At 41.8% G+C, this 23,256-nt stretch overlaps 1 protein-coding gene across 1 annotated transcript in view; it reads left to right on the forward strand.

The window, feature by feature from the left end:
- The first annotated feature begins 12,417 nt into the window (after positions 1 to 12,417).
- The window catches only part of LOC128364150 (zinc finger protein 408-like), a 31,433-nt gene continuing 20,594 nt past the window's right edge, over positions 12,418 to 23,256 (forward strand). The window contains exons 1-3 of the mRNA XM_053324722.1: positions 12,418 to 12,440; positions 16,564 to 16,841; positions 20,193 to 20,251. Coding sequence (XP_053180697.1) covers positions 16,572 to 16,841; positions 20,193 to 20,251 — 329 coding nt within the window. The 5' untranslated portion in view covers positions 12,418 to 12,440; positions 16,564 to 16,571. The remainder of the gene's footprint in view (positions 12,441 to 16,563; positions 16,842 to 20,192; positions 20,252 to 23,256) is intronic.

Here is a 23,256-nt window from a genome sequence, read left to right on the forward strand (position 1 = left end):
TTTTTTTGCTTTTCATTTGTGTCACTGTTGCTGTATAATTTGTTTTTTTTTTGTTTGGGGCTGTGCCTCCTTCAAACATACTGTCACCTGCTGCATGATAAACCAAAGACGGAGAAAATCGATTTCCAAGTTGTGTACATGTGTCTGCTGTAGTTACATTTCATTCACTGGTTAAAGCCTGGAGATAGTTTTTATTTTTCTTATTGTCAACAAATCAACGAAAAAGACCAAAACCAACAATAAAGTGATTTAAGTACGAGTCTTGTGTGTGTATCTGTAGACCTTTGTTGTTGATATGCTCCTTTTATTTATGGGTCTCCATGTGGTTTAGTCAAATTTAAAGGGTTAAAATGTGAAAATAAACGTATGAATAACTTGCACACATTCTTTTTTTTGTGGACCCAGCATCAAATTTCTGCTTTTAATCCATTTTGAGAGAATATATTAGAGGATTATGGTAAAAATGTCTAAGTGGTGTAACCATAAAAACTTTGTACCAAATAATTCAACTTGCTTAAAAACAGTAAATAGTCAATAAAACAGCATATCAACTAGTTTTGGCATGATCTTACATTATAACTTTTATATTAAATAAAGCTAATGGAATACTATTGTTCTAAATATTACCTTTTAATCTGGGTAACCATGGAGACCAGGAAACATTTACAGTCATTATTAGTATAAGTCCACTTAAATACACTGTAGGTGATAAAATATTTAATATTTATTATTCTACTGTGGTTACACCATTTGACATTTTCAGGAGCATTCAGTCTTACTTTTGGTTAAAAATGGTGCAATTGTCACTGACTCATATACTGCAAGTTATTTTATTCACCATCCTGCTGACAGAAGATTATACTAGCACTCATTGGAGCGTCAAATATGTCTAAATTCACTGCTGAAACTTCCCAATTTCCTCCTATTTCTGTAACCCAGATGCACCACATATGTGTAAGCTATGTCCTCATAGGAACGGGTCTAGGGTCTAGCGTCGAGTGCAACAGACAGAGTAAAGGAAGTCAGAAAGCATTGAGAGACAGACTGACACATTGTTGATTTTGGTCTTTTCATGAGACAAAAATTAAAATGTAGAATAAACCTCAACCTCCGCGTTGAGAGGAGTCAGATGAGGTGGCTCGGGCATCTAGTTAAGATGCCTCCCGGACGCCTCCCTGGTGAGGTGTTCAGGGCCCGTCCCACCGGCAGGAGACCCTGAGGAAGACCCAGGACATGCTGGAGAAGCTATGTCTCTCGGCTGGCCTGGGAACGCCTCAGGATCCCCCGGGAAGAGCTGGACGAAGTGGCTGGGGAGAGGGAAGTCTGGGCTTCCTGCTTAGGCTGCTGCCCCCGCGACCCGACTCCGGATAAGCGGTAGAAGACGACGACAACAACGACCTCAACCTTATCCTTTAAATGTGTCAGTTCAAAAGCAAATTCAAACATTGTGTCAATGCCGTAGTGTATAAATTCATCAACAGACAGCTGGCTCTTGAGATGGGATGGATAAAAACTGATATAGCAAGAAACAACATATTTGCCTCATCCTCGCATAATGATGTCTTTCCATTTTGTCTTGTTTGAAGGAGAAGTTCACTTAAAGCAACATGAAAGCAGTTTTTCTTGACTCAGACTGATGAAGCCTCATATGAACTTCAAATCTACTTTTAAATGACTGTGTGGAAACACTGTGGATTTTATCCTCCATCACTTTACATTGAAAAAACACATTTGAAGGAGATCTTTTGAATTTATTTTATTTCAACCATGAAAATAAAAACAGATAAAGAAGACGAGCAAAACAAGAATTATCCATCCATCCATCCATCCATCCATCCATCCATCCATCCTCTTCCGCTTAACCGGGGTCGGGTCGCGGGGGCAGCAGCCTAAGCAGGGAAGCCCAGACAAAAGAAGAATTACAGTGTTCGAAAAGGAGCAGGAAGAAGTATATACTTATAAATTCCTGCCTCTTTTTCACTACTCCTCTATTAACTCATATATAATTTATAAACAAGTGTCACATATACCTCTTAACCCTCCTGTTGTGCTCGAGTAGGAAGGAAGGAAGAAGGAAGGAAGGAAAGGAGGGAGAGAAGTAGGAAGGAAGGAAAGGAGGGAGAGAAGTAGGAAGGAAGGAAAGGAGGGAGAGAAGTAGGAAGGAAGGAAAGGAGGGAGGAAGGAAGGAGGGAAGGAAGGAAAGAAGAAGGAAAAAGGGAGGAAAGGAGGAAGGAAGGAAGGAGGCAAGGAAGGAAAGAAGAAGGAAGGAAAGGAGGAAGGAAGGAAGGAAGGAAGGAGGGAAGGAAGGAAAGAAGAAGGAAGGAAAGGAGGAAGGAAGGAAGGAGGGAAGGAAGGAAAGAAGAAGGAAAAGGGGAGGAAAGGAGGAAGGAAGGAAGAAGGGACAGAAGGAAAGAAGAAGGAAAAAGGGAGGAAAGGAGGAAGGAAGGAAGGAAGGAGGCAAGAAAGGAAAGAAGAAGGAAGGAAAGGAGGAAGGAAGGAAGAAGGGACAGAAGGAAAGAAGAAGGAAAAAGGGAGGAAAGGAGGAAGGAAGGAAGGAGGGAAGGAAGGAAAGAATAAGGAAGAAGGAAGGAAGGAAGGAAGGGAGGAAGGAAAGGAGGAAGGAAGGAAAGGAGGAAGGAAGGAAGAAGGGACGGAAGGAAAGAAGAAGCAAAAAGGGAGGAAAGGAGGAAGGAAGGAAGGAAAGAAGAAAGGAAGGAAGGGAGGAAGGAAGGGAGGAAGGAAGGAGGGAGGGAAGAAAGGAACAGATGGGTCAATTTGACCCAGGAGCACAACAGAAGGGTTAAAATAGTTTTTTGGGAGATCTTTTAATAGTCAGTATGAACATGAGGAATGATTACAGCGATAAAAACCTCTTTCACTGCTCATACGGACACCTGACTGCTGCTTTAAGACTCACTTTAAAACCTCGTGAACGTGTCCTTTAATGCTTAATGACACTAAAGTGCTGCAGAATGTCCTAATGTGTGTTGTTGTTGCCTTTATGTAATGGATGTAAAGAGCGACATAAAGCTGTGTGAGGGTTACATAATGAACAAACCGCAGTGATTCGTCAGTCCTCCATCATTCCTGGAGGGTCGCCGCCCAGATATTCCAGGTATACAGACAACAACCACGTCTTTCATCTTCCGTCTGAGCCTCAGTGAGCTCAGTGTTTCTCTGGAAGCAGCCGAGGTAAATAGGACACAGTGCTGCTGACTCACTGGAATAATAAAATTACGGTAAATGTGTATTTGCCTAACAGGGTGGGTGTTGCATATGGTGTCAGCTCTTGAATAGAGTCCTTTTATAGATCCGCTCCACCCTTAACATACAGCGGTTCACCTCTCCTCCTCCTCTGGATGAATCGTGTCTCTCTCTCTCTCTCTCTCTCTCTCTCTCTCTCTCTCTCTCTCTCTCTCTCTCTCTGTGTGTGTGTGCTCTGATGATATCTTGCATTCGTTAATTAGTAGAAAACAGATTACAATTTCAATGTTTTGCAACTTAAAATATATTAACGAAGTACGTCTTGAGCAAGATACAACCAAATAACAACATAACCCTCCTGTTGTCCTTGAGTCAAGGAAGGAAGGAAGGAAGGAAGGGAGGGAAGGAGGGAGGGAGGGAGGAAAAGAGGATGGGAGGAAGGAAAGAAAGAAGGAAGGTAATGGGGAGGAAAGAAAGAGAGAAGGAAGGAGGGAGGGAAGGAGGGAGGGAGGAGGAAAGGGAGATGGAGGAAGGAAGGAAGGAAGGAAGGAAGGAAGGAAAGACAGACGGACGGAAGGACAGAGGGAAGAAGGAAGGTAATGGGGAGGAAAGAAAGAGGGAGGGAGGAAGGAAGGACAGAAGGAAGGAGGGAAAGGGAGATGGAGGAAGGAAGGAAGGAAGGAAAGACAGAAGGGAAGGAAGGAAGAAAGGGGGATGGAGGAAGGACGGAAGGAAGGAAGGAAGGAAGGAAGGAAGGACAGACGGACGGAAGGACAGAGGGAAGAAGGAAGGTAATGGGGAGGAAAGAAAGAGGGAGGGAGGAAGGAAGGACAGAAGGAAGGAGGGAGGAAGGACAGAAGGAAAGAAGGAGGGAGGGAGGAAGGAAGAACAGAAGGGAAGGAAAGAAGAAAGGGGGATGGAGGAAGGAAAGAAGGAAGGAAGGGAGGGAGGGAGGGAGGAAGGAAGGAAGGGCGGACGGACGGACGTATGGACGGAAGGACAGAGGAAAGAAGGAAGGTAATGGGGAGGAAAGAAAGAGGGAGGGAGGAAGGAAGGACAGAAGGAAGGAAGAAAGGGATGGGGAAGGAAAGAAGGAAGGGAGGAAAGAGAGAGGATGGAATAAGGGGGGATGGAGGAAGGAAAGAAGAAAGGAAGGAAGGAAGGAAGGAAGAAAGAAAGGAAGGAAGGGAGGCAAATAGGAAGGAAGGACACAAGTAAGGAAGGAAGAAAGGAAAAAAGGAAGGAAGGAAGGAAGGAAGGAAGGACAGAAGGAAGGACAGATGGAAGGACAGATGGAGGGAACATTTACCCTACATTTTAAATAGAGTAACTAGTAATATGTAATCTAGCACAAAGACAAGGAAATATAAAAATGGCGGTAATATAATAAATAAATGAATGAATGACCCTCCTGTTGTCCTCCAGTCAAGGAAGGAAGGGAGGGTGGAAGGGAGAGAGGGAGAAAGGAAAAGAGGAAGGGAGGAAGGAAGGAAAGGAAGGCAATGGGGAGGAAAGAAAGAGAGAAGGAAGGAGGAAAGGAAAGAAGGAGGGAGGGAGGGAGGGAGGGAGGGAGGGAGGAAGGAAGGACAGAAGGGAAGGAAGGAAGAAAGGGGGATGGAGGAAGGAAAGAAGGGAGGGAGGGAGGGAGGAAGGAAGGAAGGAAGGAAGGAAGGAAGGAAGGACGGACGGACGGAAGGAAGGACATAGGAAAGGAGGAAGGACCGAAGGAAGGAAGGACGGACGGACGGAAGGAAGGACATAGGAAAGGAGGAAGGACCGAAGGAAGGAAGGAAGGATGGACGGAAGGAAGGACATAGGAAAGGAGGAAGGACCGAAGGAAGGAAGGAAGGAAGGAAGGCAAATAGGAAGGAAGGACACAAGTAAGGAAGGAAGAAAGGAATGAAGGAAGGAAGGAAGGACAGATGGAGGGAACATTTACCCTAACATGGTACTTCCTGTCCTGTGTGGAACATAGTGCCGCTCCACATAAAGAGTCCTGAGATGTTAATAAAAAGAGTCAAGGAAGGAAGGGAGGGAGGGAGAGAGGGAGAAAGGAAAAGAGGAAGGGAGGAAGGGAGGAAGGAAGGAAAGGAAGGTAATGGGGAGGAAAGAAAGAGAGAAGGAAGGAGGGAAGGAAAGAAGGAGGGAGGGAGGGAGGGAGGAAGGAAGGACAGAAGGGAAGGAAGGAAGAAAGGGGGATGGAGGAAGGAAAGAAGGGAGGGAGGAAGGAAGGAAGGAAGGAAGGAAGGAAGGAAGGACGGACGGAAGGAAGGACATAGGAAAGGAGGAAGGACCGAAGGAAGGAAGGAAGGAAGGAAGGAAGGACACAAGTAAGGAAGGAAGAAAGGAATGAAGGGAGGAAGGAAGTACAGAAGGGAAGGAAGGAAGAAAGGGGGATGGAGGAAGGAAAGAAGGGAGGGAGGGAGGGAGGGAGGGAGGGAGGGAGGAAGGAAGGAAGGAAGGAAGGAAGGAAGGAAGGAAGGAAGGAAGGAAGGAAGGACGGAAGGAAGGACATAGGAAAGGAGGAAGGACCGAAGGAAGGAAGGAAGGCAAATAGGAAGGAAGGACACAAGTAAGGAAGGAAGAAAGGAATGAAGGAAGGAAGGACAGAAGGAGGGAACATTTACCCTAACATGGTATTTCCTGCTCTGTGTGGAACATAGTGCCGCTCCACATAAAGAATAAAGAGTCCTGAGATGTTAATAAAACAAGTCTGCAGTCTGCAGGTGGGAGCTTGTGGAGAAAATGTGACGTCTATTATTAACAAGAACATTCAGGATGACAGAGGAAAAAATAAGTTCTGGGAAATTCAACAACAAAAAAAAAAAAAAAAAAGCAAAGCCAAAGCTCCATGACGGCCTTTTACTGTCTCAGCCTCACCTGACTGAGTCAAACCTTCTACTCAGGTTATTACATGGTGAGCTGGACTTCATACAAAGCCTTTAACACAAACTGAACAACACTGTTATACTGAATTCACCAAACTTTACAGCATGTTGTTAGTTTTATCGTCACGGTAACCGAGCTGTGACTCAAAGCAAAGCAGGATTTACCTAAACTCACAAACTGGCTTCTTTATGAGGAACACCTGTGCAATCTAATTCAATACAATAACAACAGCTGTGCTTTAAAAATCTACATTTATTAAGTTTATTCATTTTCAGTTTGTGTTAAAGCCTTTGTGTCGTCCTCCCGGGTCAAATTGACCCCATCTGTTTTGACTGTTCCTTCCTTCCTTCCTTTCTCCTTTCCTTCCTTCTTCCCTCCCTCCTTTCCTTCTTTCTTCCTTCCTTCCTTTGTCCCTCCCTACCCTCCTTCCTTCCTTCCATCTTTCCTTCTTCCTCCCTTCCTTCCTTCCTCCTTTCCTTCCTTCTTCCCTCCCTCCTTTCCTTCTTTCTTCCTTCCTCCTTCCTTCCTTCCTTCCTTCCTTCCTTCCTTCCTTCCTTCCTTCCTTCCTTCCTTCTTTCTTTCCTTCCTTCCTTCCGTCTGTCCTTCCTTCCTTCCTTCCTTCCTTCCTTCCTTCCTCCATCTCTTTTTCTTCCTTCCTTCTGTCCTTCCTCCCTTACTTCTTTCCTCTGTCCTTCTTTCCTTACTTCCTCCCTTCCTCTTTTCCTTTCTCCCAACCCTCCTTCCTTCTATCCTCCGTCCTTCCTTCCTTCCTTCCTTCTTTCCTTTCCTCTATCCTTCTTTCCTTACTTACTCCCTTCCTCTTTTCCTTTCTCCCTCCCTCCTTCCTTCTATCCTCCGTCCTTCCTTCCTTTCCTTCCTCCCTTCTTTCCTTCCTTCCTTCCGTCTGTCCTTCCTTCCTTCCTTCCTTCCTTCCCCCATCTCTTTTTCTTCCTTCCTTCTGTCCTTCCTCCCTTACTTCTTTCCTCTGTCCTTCTTTCCTTACTTCCTCCCTTCCTCTTTTCCTTTCTCCCAACCCTCCTTCCTTCTATCCTCCGTCCTTCCTTCCTTCCTTCCTTCTTTCCTTTCCTCTATCCTTCTTTCCTTACTTACTCCCTTCCTCTTTTCCTTTCTCCCAACCCTCCTTCCTTCTATCCTTCGTCCTTCCTTCCTTCCTTCTTTCCTTCCTTCCTTCCTTCTTTCCTTCCTTCCTTCCTTCCTTCCCCCATCTCTTTTTCTTCCTTCCTTCTGTCCTTCCTCCCTTACTTCTTTCCTCTGTCCTTCTTTCCTTACTTACTCCCTTCCTCTTTTCCTTTCTCCCAACCCTCCTTCCTTCTATCCTCCGTCCTTCCTTCCTTCCTTCCTTCCTTCCTTCCTTCTTTCCTTTCCTCTATCCTTCTTTCCTTACTTACTCCCTTCCTCTTTTCCTTTCTCCCTCCCTCCTTCCTTCTATCCTCCGTCCTTCCTTCCTTCCTTCCTTCCTTCTTTCCTTCCTTCCTTCCGTCTGTCCTTCCTGCCTTCCTTCCTTCCCCCATCTCTTTTTCTTCCTTCCTTCTGTCCTTCCTCCCTTGCTTCTTTCCTCTGTCCTTCTTTCCTTACTTCCTCCCTTCCTCTTTTCCTTTCTCCCAACCCTCCTTCCTTCTATCCTCCGTCCTTCCTTCCTTCCTTCCTTCTTTCCTTTCCTCTATCCTTCTTTTCTTACTTACTCCCTTCCTCTTTTCCTTTCTCCCTCCCTCCTTCCTTCTATCCTCCGTCCTTCCTTCCTTCCTTCCTTCCTTCCTTCCTTCCTTCCTTCTTTCCTTCCTTCCTTCCGTCTGTCCTTCCTTCCTTCCTTCCTTCCCCCATCTCTTTTTCTTCCTTCCTTCTGTCCTTCCTCCCTTACTTCTTTCCTCTGTCCTTCTTTCCTTACTTCCTCCCTTCCTCTTTTCCTTTCTCCCAACCCTCCTTCCTTCTATCCTCCGTCCTTCCTTCCTTCCTTCCTTCTTTCCTTTCCTCTATCCTTCTTTCCTTACTTACTCCCTTCCTCTTTTCCTTTCTCCCTCCCTCCTTCCTTCTATCCTCCGTCCTTCCTTCCTTCCTTCCTTCCTTCCTTCCTTCCTTCCTTCCTTCCTTCCTTCCTTCCCCCATCTCTTTTTCTTCCTTCCTTCTGTCCTTCCTCCCTTACTTCTTTCCTCTGTCCTTCTTTCCTTACTTCCTCCCTTCCTCTTTTCCTTTCTCCCAACCCTCCTTCCTTCTATCCTCCGTCCTTCCTTCCTTCCTTCCTTCTTTCCTTTCCTCTATCCTTCTTTCCTTACTTACTCCCTTCCTCTTTTCCTTTCTCCCTCCCTTCTTCCTTCTATCCTCCGTCCTTCCTTCCTTCCTTCCTTCCTTCCTTCTTTCCTTCCTTCCTTCCGTCTGTCCTTCCTGCCTTCCTTCCTTACCCCATCTCTTTTTCTTCCTTCCTTCTGTCCTTCCTCCCTTGCTTCTTTCCTCTGTCCTTCTTTCCTTACTTCCTCCCTTCCTCTTTTCCTTTCTCCCAACCCTCCTTCCTTCTATCCTCCGTCCTTCCTTCCTTCCTTCCTTCTTTCCTTTCCTCTATCCTTCTTTTCTTACTTACTCCCTTCCTCTTTTCCTTTCTCCCTCCCTCCTTCCTTCTATCCTCCGTCCTTCCTTCCTTCCTTCCTTCCTTCCTTCCTTCTTTCCTCCCTTCCTTCCGTCTGTCCTTCCTTCCTTCCTTCCCCCATCTCTTTTTCTTCCTTCCTTCTGTCCTTCCTCCCTTACTTCTTTCCTCTGTCCTTCTTTCCTTACTTCCTCCCTTCCTCTTTTCCTTTCTCCCAACCCTCCTTCCTTCTATCCTCCGTCCTTCCTTCCTTCCTTCCTTCTTTCCTTTCCTCTATCCTTCTTTCCTTACTTACTCCCTTCCTCTTTTCCTTTCTCCCTCCCTCCTTCCTTCTATCCTCCGTCCTTCCTTCCTTCCTTCCTTCCTTCCTCCCGTCTGTCCTTCCTCCCGTCTGTCCTTCCTTCCTTCCTTCCTTCCTTCCTTCCTTCCTTCCTTCCTTCCTTCCTTCCTTCCTTCCCCCATCTCTTTTTCTTCCTTCCTTCTGTCCTTCCTCCCTTACTTCTTTCCTCTGTCCTTCTTTCCTTACTTCCTCCCTTCCTCTTTTCCTTTCTCCCAACCCTCCTTCCTTCTATCCTCCGTCCTTCCTTCCTTCCTTCCTTCCTTCTTTCCTTTCCTCTATCCTTCTTTCCTTACTTCCTCCCTTCCTCTTTTCCTTTCTCCCTCCCTCCTTCCTTCTATCTTCCGTCCTTCCTTCCTTTCCTCCCTCCCTTCCTTCTTTCCTTTCCTCCCTCCCCTCCTTCCTCCCTCCTTTCCTTCCTTCTTTCCTTTCCTCCCTCCCTCCTCTCCTTCCTTCTTCCTCCCTTCCTTCCTTGACTCGAGGACAACAGGAGGTTTACGTTCTGATGTAAATCTCCTGCTTATATTTTTGATGTAGTTTTAAATAGCACTGAGCAATAGTTCTGTTTTATATGCGATATTTCTGACTCTGTACTCCACTCAGTATTCTTCATTTACATTTTAGAGACTCTTGTTTGGATTTATACGCAACTGCACAACGATGTTTTGCCAAATACACAATGTTAATAATATTTATATCTGTATAATCATTGCAAGCTTAACAAGAGTGTCACGGAAACCACCTGTGTTTCCATCATATTTGCTCAGGTTGCCACGGAGACAGGCACCTGTTGGATCCTGCAAACCCTCATCCATCCATACACACACACACACACACACACACACACACACACACACACACACACACACACACACACACACACACACACACACACACACACACACACACACACACACACACACACACACACACCTACTTCATCCTCTAAGTGTGTGAAAGGAGTCTGTAAGGATTAATGACACAGCTGCATGCCCTTATGATCGTCATCTCTACATACATCTGTGTTGTTTCCACTCACTCACTCACTCACTCACTCACTTCTCCCTACTCACTATATATCTATATCTATATATAGGGAGTCGAGCATAGATGACTATATATGGAGCTCTCTGGCAGAATGAAGGGTAATTTTCTCCGCACTGTTAATTACGTCATTGACAGATGAACAGCAGCTGTTCTACTGTCCATAATAAATACTGTGTTTTACTCACTTAACCTTTGACCCCATCTGTTTCGACTGTTCCTTCTTTCCTCCCTTCCTTCCTTCCATCTGTCCTTCCTCCCTCCTTCTCGCTTTCTTTCCTTCCTCTCTCTTTCTTTCCTTCCTCTCTTTCCTTCCTTCCTTCCTTCCTTCCTTCATCCCACTTTCTTCCTTCTTTCCTTCCCTCCTTCCTTCCTTCCTTCTTTCCTTCCTCCATCCCCCTTTCTTCCTTATTTCCTTCCCTCCTTCCTTCCTTCCCTCCTTCTCTCCTCCCCCCTTCCTTCCTTCCTCCATCCCCCTTTCTTCCTTCTTTCCTTCCCTCCTTCCTTCCTTCCCTCCTTCTCTCCTCCCCCTTCCTTCCTTCCTCCATCCCCCTTTCTTCCTTCTTTCCTTCCCTCCTTCCTTCCTTCCTTCCTTCCTTCCTCCATCCCCCTTTCTTCCTTCTTTCCTTCCTTCCTCCATCCCCCTTTCTTTCTTCCTTCCTTCCTTCCTTCCTTCCTTCTCTCTTTATTTCCTCCCCCTACCTTCCTCCCTTCCTTCTTTCCTCTGTCCTTCTTTCCTCCCTCCCTCCCTCCCTTTCCTTTCCTTTCCTTCCTTTCCAACTTCCTCCCTCCCTCCCTTCCTTCCTTCCTTCCTCCATCCCCCTTTCTTTCTTCCTTCCTTCCTTCCTTCCTTCCTTCCTTCCTTCCTTCTCTCTTTATTTCCTCCCCCTACCTTCCTCCCTTCCTTCTTTCCTCTGTCCTTCTTTCCTCCCTCCCTCCCTCCCTTTCCTTTCCTTTCCTTCCTTTCCAACTTCCTCCCTCCCTCCCTTCCTTCCCTCCTTCCTCCTTCCTTCTTCTCTCCTTTCCTTCCTTCTTCCCTTCTTTGACTCGAGGACAACAGGAGGGTTAAACTATTTAATACAGTGGTCTCCAACTCTGCTGCTGGAGAGCTACTGCCCTGCATGTTTTAGGCATCTCCTCCACTCTAACACACCTGATTATAATTATTGGCTCGTTATCACGCAGCTGAAGCTCATCAAAGGGCTCGTTATCGAGTTAATTATTAGAATCAGGTGTGTTAGAGTGGAGAGATACCTAAAACATGCAGGGCAGTAGTTCTCTCTCTGTATATTAAATGAGTATAAAAAAGTACATCATTAATACTGATGAGTCAATGCATAAGCAGCATTTTAATATATCAGTCACAGTCTATTAGTACTTTCATTTTAGTACTTTTAAGTAGATTTATACTGGTAATAATTCTTTGCTTTTAATTAATGAGGGTTTTAAATGCAGGGGTTTTATCATTTTTAATAATAATGTTACTGGTAAGAGAAATGTGAAAGGTTCAGACCAGTATACAGTGTTATTTTTATAATGTAAATACACATTTTATTGACAAATATGAAAATATGATAAATATATTGTTTGTGCCACAATCACATGGAAGAGTTGTGACTGTGTTGAACAAGTTTAAAAATGTAAAAATGAACAAAGTCTACATCTGGACTGAAGAAAACATCTGTGCTCCTCCTCTTCTGTGACAGATGAAGTCTCGACTCAACTACAACAACTAACCGCTGAGTTTTTCATAAGTTCAGTGAAGTGGTGCAGAACATGCTGTTTGCCCTGCAGTTTCTATCATTAAATAAACAAGAACACAGATTTGTTTTTTTGTCTTATTGTCAGAACATGTAGGCCATGAGTCCCATTTATATTTTAAAACTATTGTATAATGGATAAAATCAACCCTATTTTCTTATCATGGGGGAGATTACACATTTTTAAACATTTTGAGAGACATTTACATTTACCCACACCCCTGATTTTAATAAAGGCAGATTTCACTGTTTTCTTTTCATATGTAGAAACTTTAGACCATGCAGGTATAGATGAAAAGGACAGTGATTATGCATGGAGATGATTATTACAAAATAAAAAATAAACAATAATACATTAATTTGTGTATTATCTCAATTATCAAAAATGTAAAGACAATGTGCCATTAATTGTGAGTGTTTTCAGATTCGTGACGGCGGAACTAAAATACAAACGCACCTCCTTCTTGTTCCAGTCGGACCGTTTATCGACGAGGACTTCCGCTGATGTTTTTTTCGCTGGATGACGATGGCTTTCCCAGAGTTTAAACGGGATTGAATTAACCGATATTTTTAATAAATAATCATCCCAAGACAGCGTGCACACCCACAAGTATGTACGCGGTTACATTCACTATCAGACTCATTCATAAAACCGCTGACTTTAATTAAAAATAAAGCTAGTTATCGTTAGCTCACCAATGCTAACACGATGTAAAAGTTGGTTGCTTGGAAACCGTTCAGTTAGCTCTGGCCAGAAATGTCTTTTCCCTGCGTTAGTTAATGTATTACGGTAAAAGTACATAAGTATTATGAGTGATGTAGTTAAAATATTACGGTAAACGTACACAAGTATTATGAGTGATGTAGTTAAAGTATTACAGTAAAAGTACTGCAGTATTATGAGTGATGTAGTTAAAGTATTACACTAAAAGTACTGCAGTATTATTAGTGATGTAGTATGCAGTATTACAGTAAAAGTACTGCAGTATTATGAGTGATGTAGTTAAAGTATTACGGTAAAAGTACACAAGTATTATGAGTGATTTATTTAAAGTATTACAGTAAAAGTACTGCAGTATTATGAGTGATGTAGTATGCAGTATTACAGTAAAAGTACTGTAGTATTATGAGTGATGTAGTATGTAGTATTACAGTAAAAGTACTGCAGTATCATGAGTGATGTAGTATTATGGTAAAAATACTGCAATATTATGAGTGATGTAGTATGCAGTATTACAGTAAAAGTACTGCAGTATTATGAGTGATGTAGTATGCAGTATTACAGTAAAAGTACTGCAGTATTATGAGTGATGTAGTATGCAGTATTACAGTAAAAGTACTGCAGTACTATAAGTGATGTAGTATGCAGTATTACAGTAAAAGTACTGCAGTATTATGAGTGATGTAGTATGCAGTATTACAGTAAAAGTACTGCAGTATTATGAGTGATGTAGTATGCAGTATTATAGTAAAAGTACTGCAGTATTATGAGTGATGTAGTATGCAGTATTATGAGTGATGTAGTATGCAGTATTACAGTAAAAGTACTGCAGTATTATGAGTGATGTAGTATGCAGTATTACAGTAAAAGTACTGCAGTATTATGAGTGATGTAGTATGCAGTATTACAGTAAAAGTACTGCAGTATTATGAGTGATGTAGTATGCAGTATTACAGTAAAAGTACTGCAGTGTTATGAGTGAGTGATGTAGTATGCAGTATTACAGTAAAAGTACTGCAGTGTTATGAGTGAGTGATGTAGTATGCAGTATTACAGTAAAAGTACTGCAGTATTATGAGTGATGTAGTATGCAGTATTACAGTAAAAGTACTGCAGTATTATGAGTGATGTAGTATGCAGTATTACAGTAAAAGTACTGCAGTGTTATGAGTGAGTGATGTAGTATGCAGTATTACAGTAAAAGTACTGCAGTATTATGAGTGATGTAGTATGCAGTATTACAGTAAAAGTACTGCAGTATTATGAGTGATGTAGTATGCAGTATTACAGTAAAAGTACTGCAGTATTATGAGCGATGTAGTATGCAGTATTACAGTAAAAGTACTGCAGTATTATGAGTGATGTAGTATGCAGTATTACAGTAAAAGTACTGCAGTATTATGAGTGATGTAGTATGCAGTATTACAGTAAAAGTACTGCAGTATTATGAGTGATGTAGTATGCAGTATTACAGTAAAAGTACTGCAGTATTATGAGTGATGTAGTATGCAGTATTACAGTAAAAGTACTGCAGTATTATGAGTGATGTAGTATGCAGTATTACAGTAAAAGTACTGCAGTATTATGAGTGATGTAGTATGCAGTATTACAGTAAAAGTACTGCAGTATTATGAGTGATGTAGTATGCAGTATTACAGTAAAAGTACTGCAGTATTATGAGTGATGTAGTTAAAGTATTACAGTAAAAGTACTGCAGTATTATGAGTGATGTAGTTAAAGTATTACAGTAAAAGTACTGCAGTATTATGAGTGATGTAGTATGCAGTATTACAGTAAAAGTACTGCAGTATTATGAGTGATGTAGTTAAAGTATTACAGTAAAAGTACTGCAGTATTATGAGTGATGTAGTATGCAGTATTACAGTAAAAGTACTGCAGTATTATGAGTGATGTAGTATGCAGTATTACAGTAAAAGTACTGCAGTATTATGAGCGATGTAGTTAAAGTATTACAGTAAAAGTACTGCAGTATTATGAGTGATGTAGTATGCAGTATTACAGTAAAAGTACTGCAGTATTATAGTGATGTAGTATACAGTATTACAGTAAAAGTACTGTAGTATTATGAGTGATGTAGTATGCAGTATTACAGTAAAAGTACTGCAGTATTATGAGTGATGTAGTATGCAGTATTACAGTAAAAGTACTGCAGTATTATGAGTGATGTAGTATGCAGTATTACAGTAAAAGTACTGCAGTATTATGAGTGATGTAGTATGCAGTATTACAGTAAAAGTACTGCAGTATTATGAGTGATGTAGTATGCAGTATTACAGTAAAAGTACTGCAGTATTATGAGTGATGTAGTATGCAGTATTACAGTAAAAGTACTGCAGTATTATGAGTGATGTAGTATGCAGTATTACAGTAAAAGTACTGCAGTATTATGAGTGATGTAGTATGCAGTATTACAGTAAAAGTACTGCAGTATTATGAGCGATGTAGTTAAAGTATTACAGTAAAAGTACTGCAGTATTATGAGTGATGTAGTATGCAGTATTACAGTAAAAGTACTGCAGTATTATAGTGATGTAGTATACAGTATTACAGTAAAAGTACTGTAGTATTATGAGTGATGTAGTATGCAGTATTACAGTAAAAGTACTGCAGTATTATAGTGATGTAGTATACAGTATTACAGTAAAAGTACTGCAGTATTATGAGTGATGTAGTATGCAGTATTACAGTAAAAGTACTGCAGTATTATGAGTGATGTAGTATGCAGTATTACAGTAAAAGTACTGCAGTATTATAGTGATGTAGTATACAGTATTACAGTAAAAGTACTGCAGTATTATGAGTGATGTAGTATGCAGTATTACAGTAAAAGTACTGCAGTATTATGAGTGATGTAGTATGCAGTATTACAGTAAAAGTACTGCAGTATTATGAGCGATGTAGTATGCAGTATTACAGTAAAAGTACTGCAGTATTATGAGTGATGTAGTATGCAGTATTACAGTAAAAGTACTGCAGTATTATGAGTGATGTAGTATGCAGTATTACAGTAAAAGTACTGCAGTGTTATGAGTGAGTGATGTAGTATGCAGTATTACAGTAAAAGTACTGCAGTATTATGAGCGATGTAGTATGCAGTATTACAGTAAAAGTACTGCAGTATTATGAGTGATGTAGTATGCAGTATTACAGTAAAAGTACTGCAGTATTATGAGTGATGTAGTATGCAGTATTACAGTAAAAGTACTGCAGTATTATGAGTGATGTAGTATGCAGTATTACAGTAAAAGTACTGCAGTATTATGAGTGATGTAGTATGCAGTATTACAGTAAAAGTACTGCAGTATTATGAGTGATGTAGTTAAAGTATTACAGTAAAAGTACTGCAGTATTATGAGTGATGTAGTATGTAGTATTACAGTTAAAGTACTGCAGCATTATAGTGATGTAGTATGCAGTATTACAGTAAAAGTACTGCAGTATTATGAGTGATGTAGTATGCAGTATTACAGTAAAAGTACTGCAGTATTATGAGCGATGTAGTATGCAGTATTACAGTAAAAGTACTGCAGTATTATGAGTGATGTAGTATGCAGTATTACAGTAAAAGTACTGCAGTATTATGAGTGATGTAGTATGCAGTATTACAGTAAAAGTACTGCAGTATTATGAGTGATGTAGTATGCAGTATTACAGTAAAAGTACTGCAGTATTATGAGTGATGTAGTATGCAGTATTACAGTAAAAGTACTGCAGTATTATGAGTGATGTAGTATGCAGTATTACAGTTAAAGTACTGCAGTATTATAGTGATGTAGTATGCAGTATTACAGTAAAAGTACTGCAGTATTATGAGTGATGTAGTATGCAGTATTACAGTAAAAGTACTGCAGTATTATGAGTGATGTAGTATGCAGTATTACAGTAAAAGTACTGCAGTATTATGAGTGATGTAGTATGCAGTATTATGTAGTTAGTATAGTATTATTGTAAGGAACGTTTCTGTTAACCAGCTTTTTATTTGTCTTTTCAGGGTGATCGATGGCCGGTGTCGCTCCTCCCGTCCCGCCGGCTCTCACCTCGTGTCTCTCCGCGTTGATCCCCCATGGTTTCGCCGTCGGCCCCTCTCTGTCCTCCGATGGGAGGTTGGGACTGTGGTGGGTCGGCCGGTCGCTGGAGGTGGGACGGCTGCTGGGGAGGGAGGGGGACGCGGCGGGATTGGCCTTGAAACGGCACGCTGACCCCCCGACTCGCTGCAGAGAGGATGAACCTACAGTAACAGAGCAGAGCAACAGCACAGAGGAGGAAAAGGTGAACTCAAAACATTATTACAGATTTATAGCTTAGAGAGTGGGCTGTCATATCCTTAATACATATTTAATGTATCATTCTTTTGTGGTTACACCATTTGACATTTTCAGGAGCATTCAGTCTTACTTTGGGTGAAAAATGGTGCAAATATCATTTCAAATGATATAAAACCAACACAAATACATTTTAACAAACCTGATGCTGATTTTAAAACTATTTTTAAGCTATTTTTGAATTTTTCATTTTGCCAACCGTTATTTATCACTGACCCACATTTAAGGTTTTGTCCCATAAGGGTCAATGAGGTTTTTTGTCTCCATGTGCTTCAGTCAAATGTAAAGGGTTAAAATGTGAAAATAAACGTATGAATAACTTGCACACATTCTTTTTTTGTGGACCCAGCATCAAATTTCTGCTTTTAATCCATTTAGAGAGAATATATTAGAGGATTATGGTAAAAATGTCTAAGTGGTGTAACCATAAAAACTTTGTGCCAAGTAATTCAACTTGCTTAAAAACAGTAAATAGTCAATAAAACACCATATCAACTAGTTTGGCATGATCTTACATTATAACTTTTATATTAAATAAAGCTAATGGAATACTATTGTTCTAAATATTACCTTTAATCTGGGTAACCATGGAGACCAGGAAACATTTACATTTATTTAACCCTCCTGTTGTCCTCGAGTCAAGGAAGGAAGTTAGGAAGGGAGGGTGGAGGGAGGGAAGGAAGGAGGGAGGAAAGGGAAGAAGGAAGGAAGGAAAGGAAAAAAGGACAGAAGGAAGGAAAGAAAGGAAAGAAGGAAGGAAGGAAGGAGGGAGGGAAGAAAAGAAGGACAGAAGGAAGGAAGGAAGGAAGGAAGGAAGGAAGGAAGGAAAGAAGGACAGAAGGAAGGAAGGAAGGAAGGAAGGAAGGAAGGAAGGCTCAGTATCAGTATAAGTCCACTTAAATACACTGTAGGTGATAAAATATTTAATATTTATCTTTTGTGGTTACACCATTTGACATTTTCAGGAGCATTCAGTCTTACTTTAGGTTAAAAAATGCTTTAAATGTCATTTCAAATGATATAAAACCAACAAAAATACTAAAAGTACATTTGAACAAACCTGATGCTGCTATTAAATGGCATGGCAACATAAAAAACAAACAACCACAAACCCAGTAAAAGACAGTTAAAGGTCAAAGGTCAACGGTGTCTCACTGTACAAGCTGTTGACATGAATTCCTTCTTCTCATTGAACGCTGTCTCGCTGTCACGGCTTTCTCACGAACTTGAATAGAGTTTCATTTGGGTTTGGTTGTTACCATGTGACGCATGGACACACGGGATTATGAGACGCCGCTCCGTCTGGTAACAAAGCAAACAAACTCAACTATTACATGACGCTCATCTAACCGGCTGCTCTTTGTGTCTTTGTGCTTCATCTATATTTCAACAGCAAGGCAGGAGTAAGGAGGGAGGGAGAAAAAGAGGAAGGAAGTAAGGAGAGAAGGAAGGAAGGAAGGAAAGAAAGAAGGGAGGAAGGAATGAGGAAGGAAAGGAGTAAGGAGAGAGGGAGGAAAAGAGGAAGGAAGGAAGGATAGAAGGAAGGGAGGAAGGAAAGAAAGAAGGGAGGAAGGAAAGGAGTAAGGAGGGAGGGAGGAAAAGAGGAAGGAAGTAAGGAGAGAAGGAAGGAAGGGCGGAAAGAAAGAAGGGAGGAAGGAATGAGGAAGGAAATGAGTAAGGAGAGAGGGAGGAAAGGGAGGAAGGAAGGAAGGAAAGAAAGAAGGAACAGTCAAAAGAGATGAGGTCAATTTGACCCGGGAGGACGACAGGAGGGTTAAAAGACAGTCAAGTATCAATCCATCCTCATCCTCATCTTCATCTTTATAACACTTTTACATCCACCTGCAGCAAAGAGAGTCCTTGTCATTTCCTCCGAGCTTCCTCCAGAAAAGAAAAGAAAGAAAGAAAGAAAGAACATGAGGAGAAAGAGTGAAAGCAGCTGGTGATCATTTCCAAGGGCACTGCAGCGATAGATTTAAAGCATTACAATATAAAAAAAACTATCAGCTCATGTTTATGAGAAGACAAGAAGGAAGGAAGGGAGGAAGGAAGGAAGGAGGGAGGGAGGGAGGAAGGAGAAAAGAAGAAAAGAAGGAAGATAAGACAATAAGGAAAGATGGGTGGAAGAAAGGGAGGAAGGAAGAGAAGACAAGAAGGAGGGAGGGAGGGAGGAAAGAAAGAAAGAAAGAAAGAAGTACAATAAGACAGTAAGGAAAGATGGAAGAAATAGAAGATGGAAGAATGAAAGGGAGGAAGGAAAGAAGGAACAGAAGACAGAAAGGAACGATGGAAGAAAGGGAAGAAGGAAGGAAAAGGAAGATAAGACAGTAAGGACAGATGGAAGTAAAGGAAGAGAAGACAAGAAGGAAGGAAGATAACACAGGAAGGAAAGATAGGAGGAAGGAAGGAAAGAAGGAAAAGAAGACAGGAAGGAAGGAAGCAAGGAAAGAAGGAAAAGAAGACAGAAAGGAAGGAAGGAAAGATGGAAGTAAAGGAAGGAAGGAAGGAAGGAAAAGAAGACAGAAAGGAACGATGGAAGAAAGGGAAGAAGGAAGGAAGGAAGGAAAAGGAAGATAAGACAGTAAGGACAGATGGAAGTAAAGGAAGAGAAGACAAGAAGGAAGGAAGATAACACAGGAAGGAAAGATAGGAGGAAGAAAGGAGGGAAGGAAGGATAAGAAGACAGGAAGGAAGGAAAGAAGGAAAAGAAGATAGGAAGGAAGGAAGGAAGGAAGGAAGGAAGGAAGGAAAAGAAGACAGAAAGGAACGATGGAAGAAAGGGAAGAAGGAATGAAGGAAGGAAGGAAAAGGAAGATAAGACAGTAAGGACAGATGGAAGTAAAGGAAGAGAAGACAGGAAGGAAAGATAGGAGGAAGAAAGGAAGGAAGGAAGGAAAAGAAGACAGGAAGGAAGGAAGGAAGGAAAGAAGACAGGAAGGAAGGAAGGAAAGAAGGAAAAGAAGACAGGAAGGAAGGAAGGAAAGATGGAAGTAAAGGAAGGAAGGAAGGAAGGAAAAGAAGACAGGAAGGAAGGAAGGAAAGATGGAAGTAAAGGAAGGAAGGAAGGAAGGAAAAGAAGACAGGAAGGAAAGTGGTAGGGAAAGAGTGAAAGCAGCTGGTGATCATTTCCGAGGGCATAAATCAGCTCATGTTGATTTGGTGCGGAGTGAAACATCAGAGAGACGCTGAGTCAGACTTTAATTTGAACATGAATAGAAAAGTTCATATTAATGTGAAGAGCCAGACGTCTGATATTCCTCTCTTTTCTTTTCTTTTTCTTTTCTTTTCCTTTTCCTAGGCTCTGATGGAGTTAGCAGCAAATAAAGAAGCTCTACTGCGGAGAACGAGCTGGATCAGGTGAGTCGACTCGCTGAGGTTTTTAATCTGATTCTGTTAGATGTCGACAGGAAGGAAAGATGGAAGGAAGGAAGTAAAAGAAGGAAGATACGAAATTAAGGAAAGAAGGAAGGAAGGAGGGAGGAAAAGGAACATAAGACAGTAAGGAAAGATGGAAGGAAGGAAGGAAAAGAAGGAAGATACGACATTAAGGAAAGAAGGAGGGAAGGAGGGAGGAAAAGGAACATAAGACAGTAAGGAAAGATGGAAGGAAGGAAGGAAAAGAAGGAAGATACGACATTAAGGAAGGAAGGAGGGAGGAAAAGAAGGAAGATACAACATTAAGGAAGGAAGGAGGGAGGAAAAGGAACATAAGACAGTAAGAAAAGATGGAAGGGAGGGAGGAAGGAAGGAAGCGAGGAAGGACATATGGAAGGAAGGAAAGAAGGAAAAGAAGACAGGAAGGAAAGATGGAAGGAAGGAAAGAAGGAAAAGAGGACAGAAAGGAAGGAGGAGAAGGAAGATACAACATTAAGGAAATAAGGAAGGACGGAAGGAAGGAGGGAGGAGAAAGAAGATAAGACCGTAAAGAAAGATGGATGGGAGGAAGGAAGGAAAGATGGAAGGATGAAAGTGAGGAAGGACAGATGGAAGGAAGGAAAGAAGGAAAAGAAGACAGGAAGGAACAATAGAAGAAAGGGAAGAAGGAAGAGAAGACAAGAAGGAAGGAAGGAAGAAAAAGAAGACAGGAGGGAAAGATGCAAGAAAGGAAAGAAGGAATGAAGGAAGGAAGATAAGACAAGACAGTAAGGAAAGAAGGAGGGATGGGAGGGAGGGAGGAAGGAAGGAAGGAAGAGAAGACAGGAAGGAAAGATGGAAGAAAGGGAAGAAGGAAGGATGAAAGGGAGGAAGGACAGATGGAAGGAAGGAAAAGAAGGAGCTGGATGAGGTGAGTCGACTCGCTGAGGTTTTTAATGTGATTCTGTTAGATGTCGTTCGGGCTCTGACTAATTCCTGGATCATTATGAGTTTATATGATGGCTGAGATCAGGAGGGTCAGACTCATTTCATTCAAGAGGCAATTATAGTTCAGTTTGATCTTATGTGGGTCGGATCATTAAAAAGAAGGAAGGAAGGAAAGATGGATGAAAGGGAAGAAGAAAGATAAGACAGGAAGGAAGGAAGGAAGGAAGGATGGAAGGAAGGAGGGAGGGGAAAGAAGATAAGACAGTAAGGAAAGATCGAAGGAAGGAAAGAAGGAAAAGAAAACAGGAAGGAAAGATGGAAGAAAGGAAGAGAACACAAGAAGGATGGAAGGAAGGAGGAGAAGAAAAATAAGACAGTGAGGAATGAAGAAAGAGAAGAAAGAAAGATGGAAAGAAAGATGGAAAGAAAGATGAAAGGGATGGAAGGACGAGAAGACAAGAAGGAAGGAAGGAAGAAATGGAAGAAGGAAGGATGAAAGGGAGGAAGGAAGGAAAGATGGAAGGATGAAAGGGAGGAAAGATAGATAGATGGAATGAAGGAAGGAAGGAAAGAAAGAAAGATGGAAGAAAGGGAAAGAAGACAAGAAAGAAAGATGGATGGAAGGAAGGAAGGAAGGAAAATAAGTCAGTAAGGAAAGATGGAAGAAAGGGAAGAAGGAAGGATGAAAGGGAGGAAGGACAGATTGAAGGAAGGAAAAGACAGCAAGGACAGATGTAAGGAAGGAAAGTAGGAAAAGAAGACAGGAAGGAAAGATGGAAGAAAGGGAAGTAAGAAGGTACAACATTAAGGAAAGAAGGAAGGATGGAAGGAAGGAAGGGAGGAAGGAAGAGAAGACATGAAAGGAAGATGGAAGAAAGAAGGAAGAAAGGAAGAATGGAAGGATAAGAAGACAGGAAGGAAAGATAGAAGGAAGGAAGGAGGGAAGGAAGGAAGGAAGGAAAAGAAGACAGGAAGGACAGATGGAAGTAAAGGAAGAGAAGAAAGGAAGGAAGATAAGACAGGAAGGAAGGATAAGAAGACAGGAAGGGCAGATGGAAGGAAGGAAGGAAGGAAGGAAGGAAAAGAAGACAGGAAGGAAGGAAGGAAGGAAAAGAAGACAGGAAGGAAAGTGGGACAAACTGTTCTATCTCTTTAACCACATCACAGACATTCAGGCTATTTTACGTTATCTCCTTTTTTACTTCCACTGAGCCTCTCCTCAAACTGTTTGTACTCCTCCTCTAGGCAGACCCGCCCTCCTCTCTTCCTCTCCTCCTCTCCTCCTCTCCTCTTCTAACCAGCTCTTCCTTCTTCCCCCTCTCCATATTTTCATTTATTTATTTATTTATTTTGAGCCTGTTATGTTTGATCAACTCCGTGGCTTCGCTGCCAACGTTTTCCTCCTGCTGCAGGCTTTGTGCTGCTGTCCTGATTAAACACTCACTGCCCTATTTTTTACCCTTTTTAGGACTAAAACTGGCAAAATAAAAAAAAAATAAAAAGTTGCACATATGTTTCTTCTGTGAGGGGTTTAAGGTTTAAGGACAGGACACGAGGGATGAATCACGTGGTCATTGTTGTAGTTTATATTTAGCTCTTATTGTCAACTTTTTTCTGGTCCTCTGAAATGAGGCCAACCAGGAAGTAACTTAGAGCTGCATTCTATCAAAAGGCCACCAGGGGGCGACCGTCTCTATACAAGTCAATGGAGAATTCACCAACTTCTCACTTGATTTCTAACCTCAGTAAACGTTTTCAAAATGTGTTTATGGTCTCAATCGCTAGTTTAAAGCCTTCTTCAATGCAGTATGATGTTCATTTGGGACATTTTGGCCTCCCTGATTTTATATTTGACGATAAAGCAGGGTATGCATTAGGGCGTGGCTACGTCCTGATTGACAGGTTGATTGACCAATGTCCTCGAGATCCAGCCCTCGCAACCATGGCAACCTCCCCGCTCCGCCCCATTGCCCCGCCTCATGCCCATATAAGTAGAATCCGTGTTTTTATTTTTCCCAGCATGCACCTGAAATTTTCAAGATGGCGCTGCCTAGATTAGA

This window comes from Scomber japonicus, chromosome 1, assembly GCF_027409825.1.
Source record: "Scomber japonicus isolate fScoJap1 chromosome 1, fScoJap1.pri, whole genome shotgun sequence".
NCBI classification, from domain to species: domain Eukaryota; kingdom Metazoa; phylum Chordata; class Actinopteri; order Scombriformes; family Scombridae; genus Scomber; species Scomber japonicus.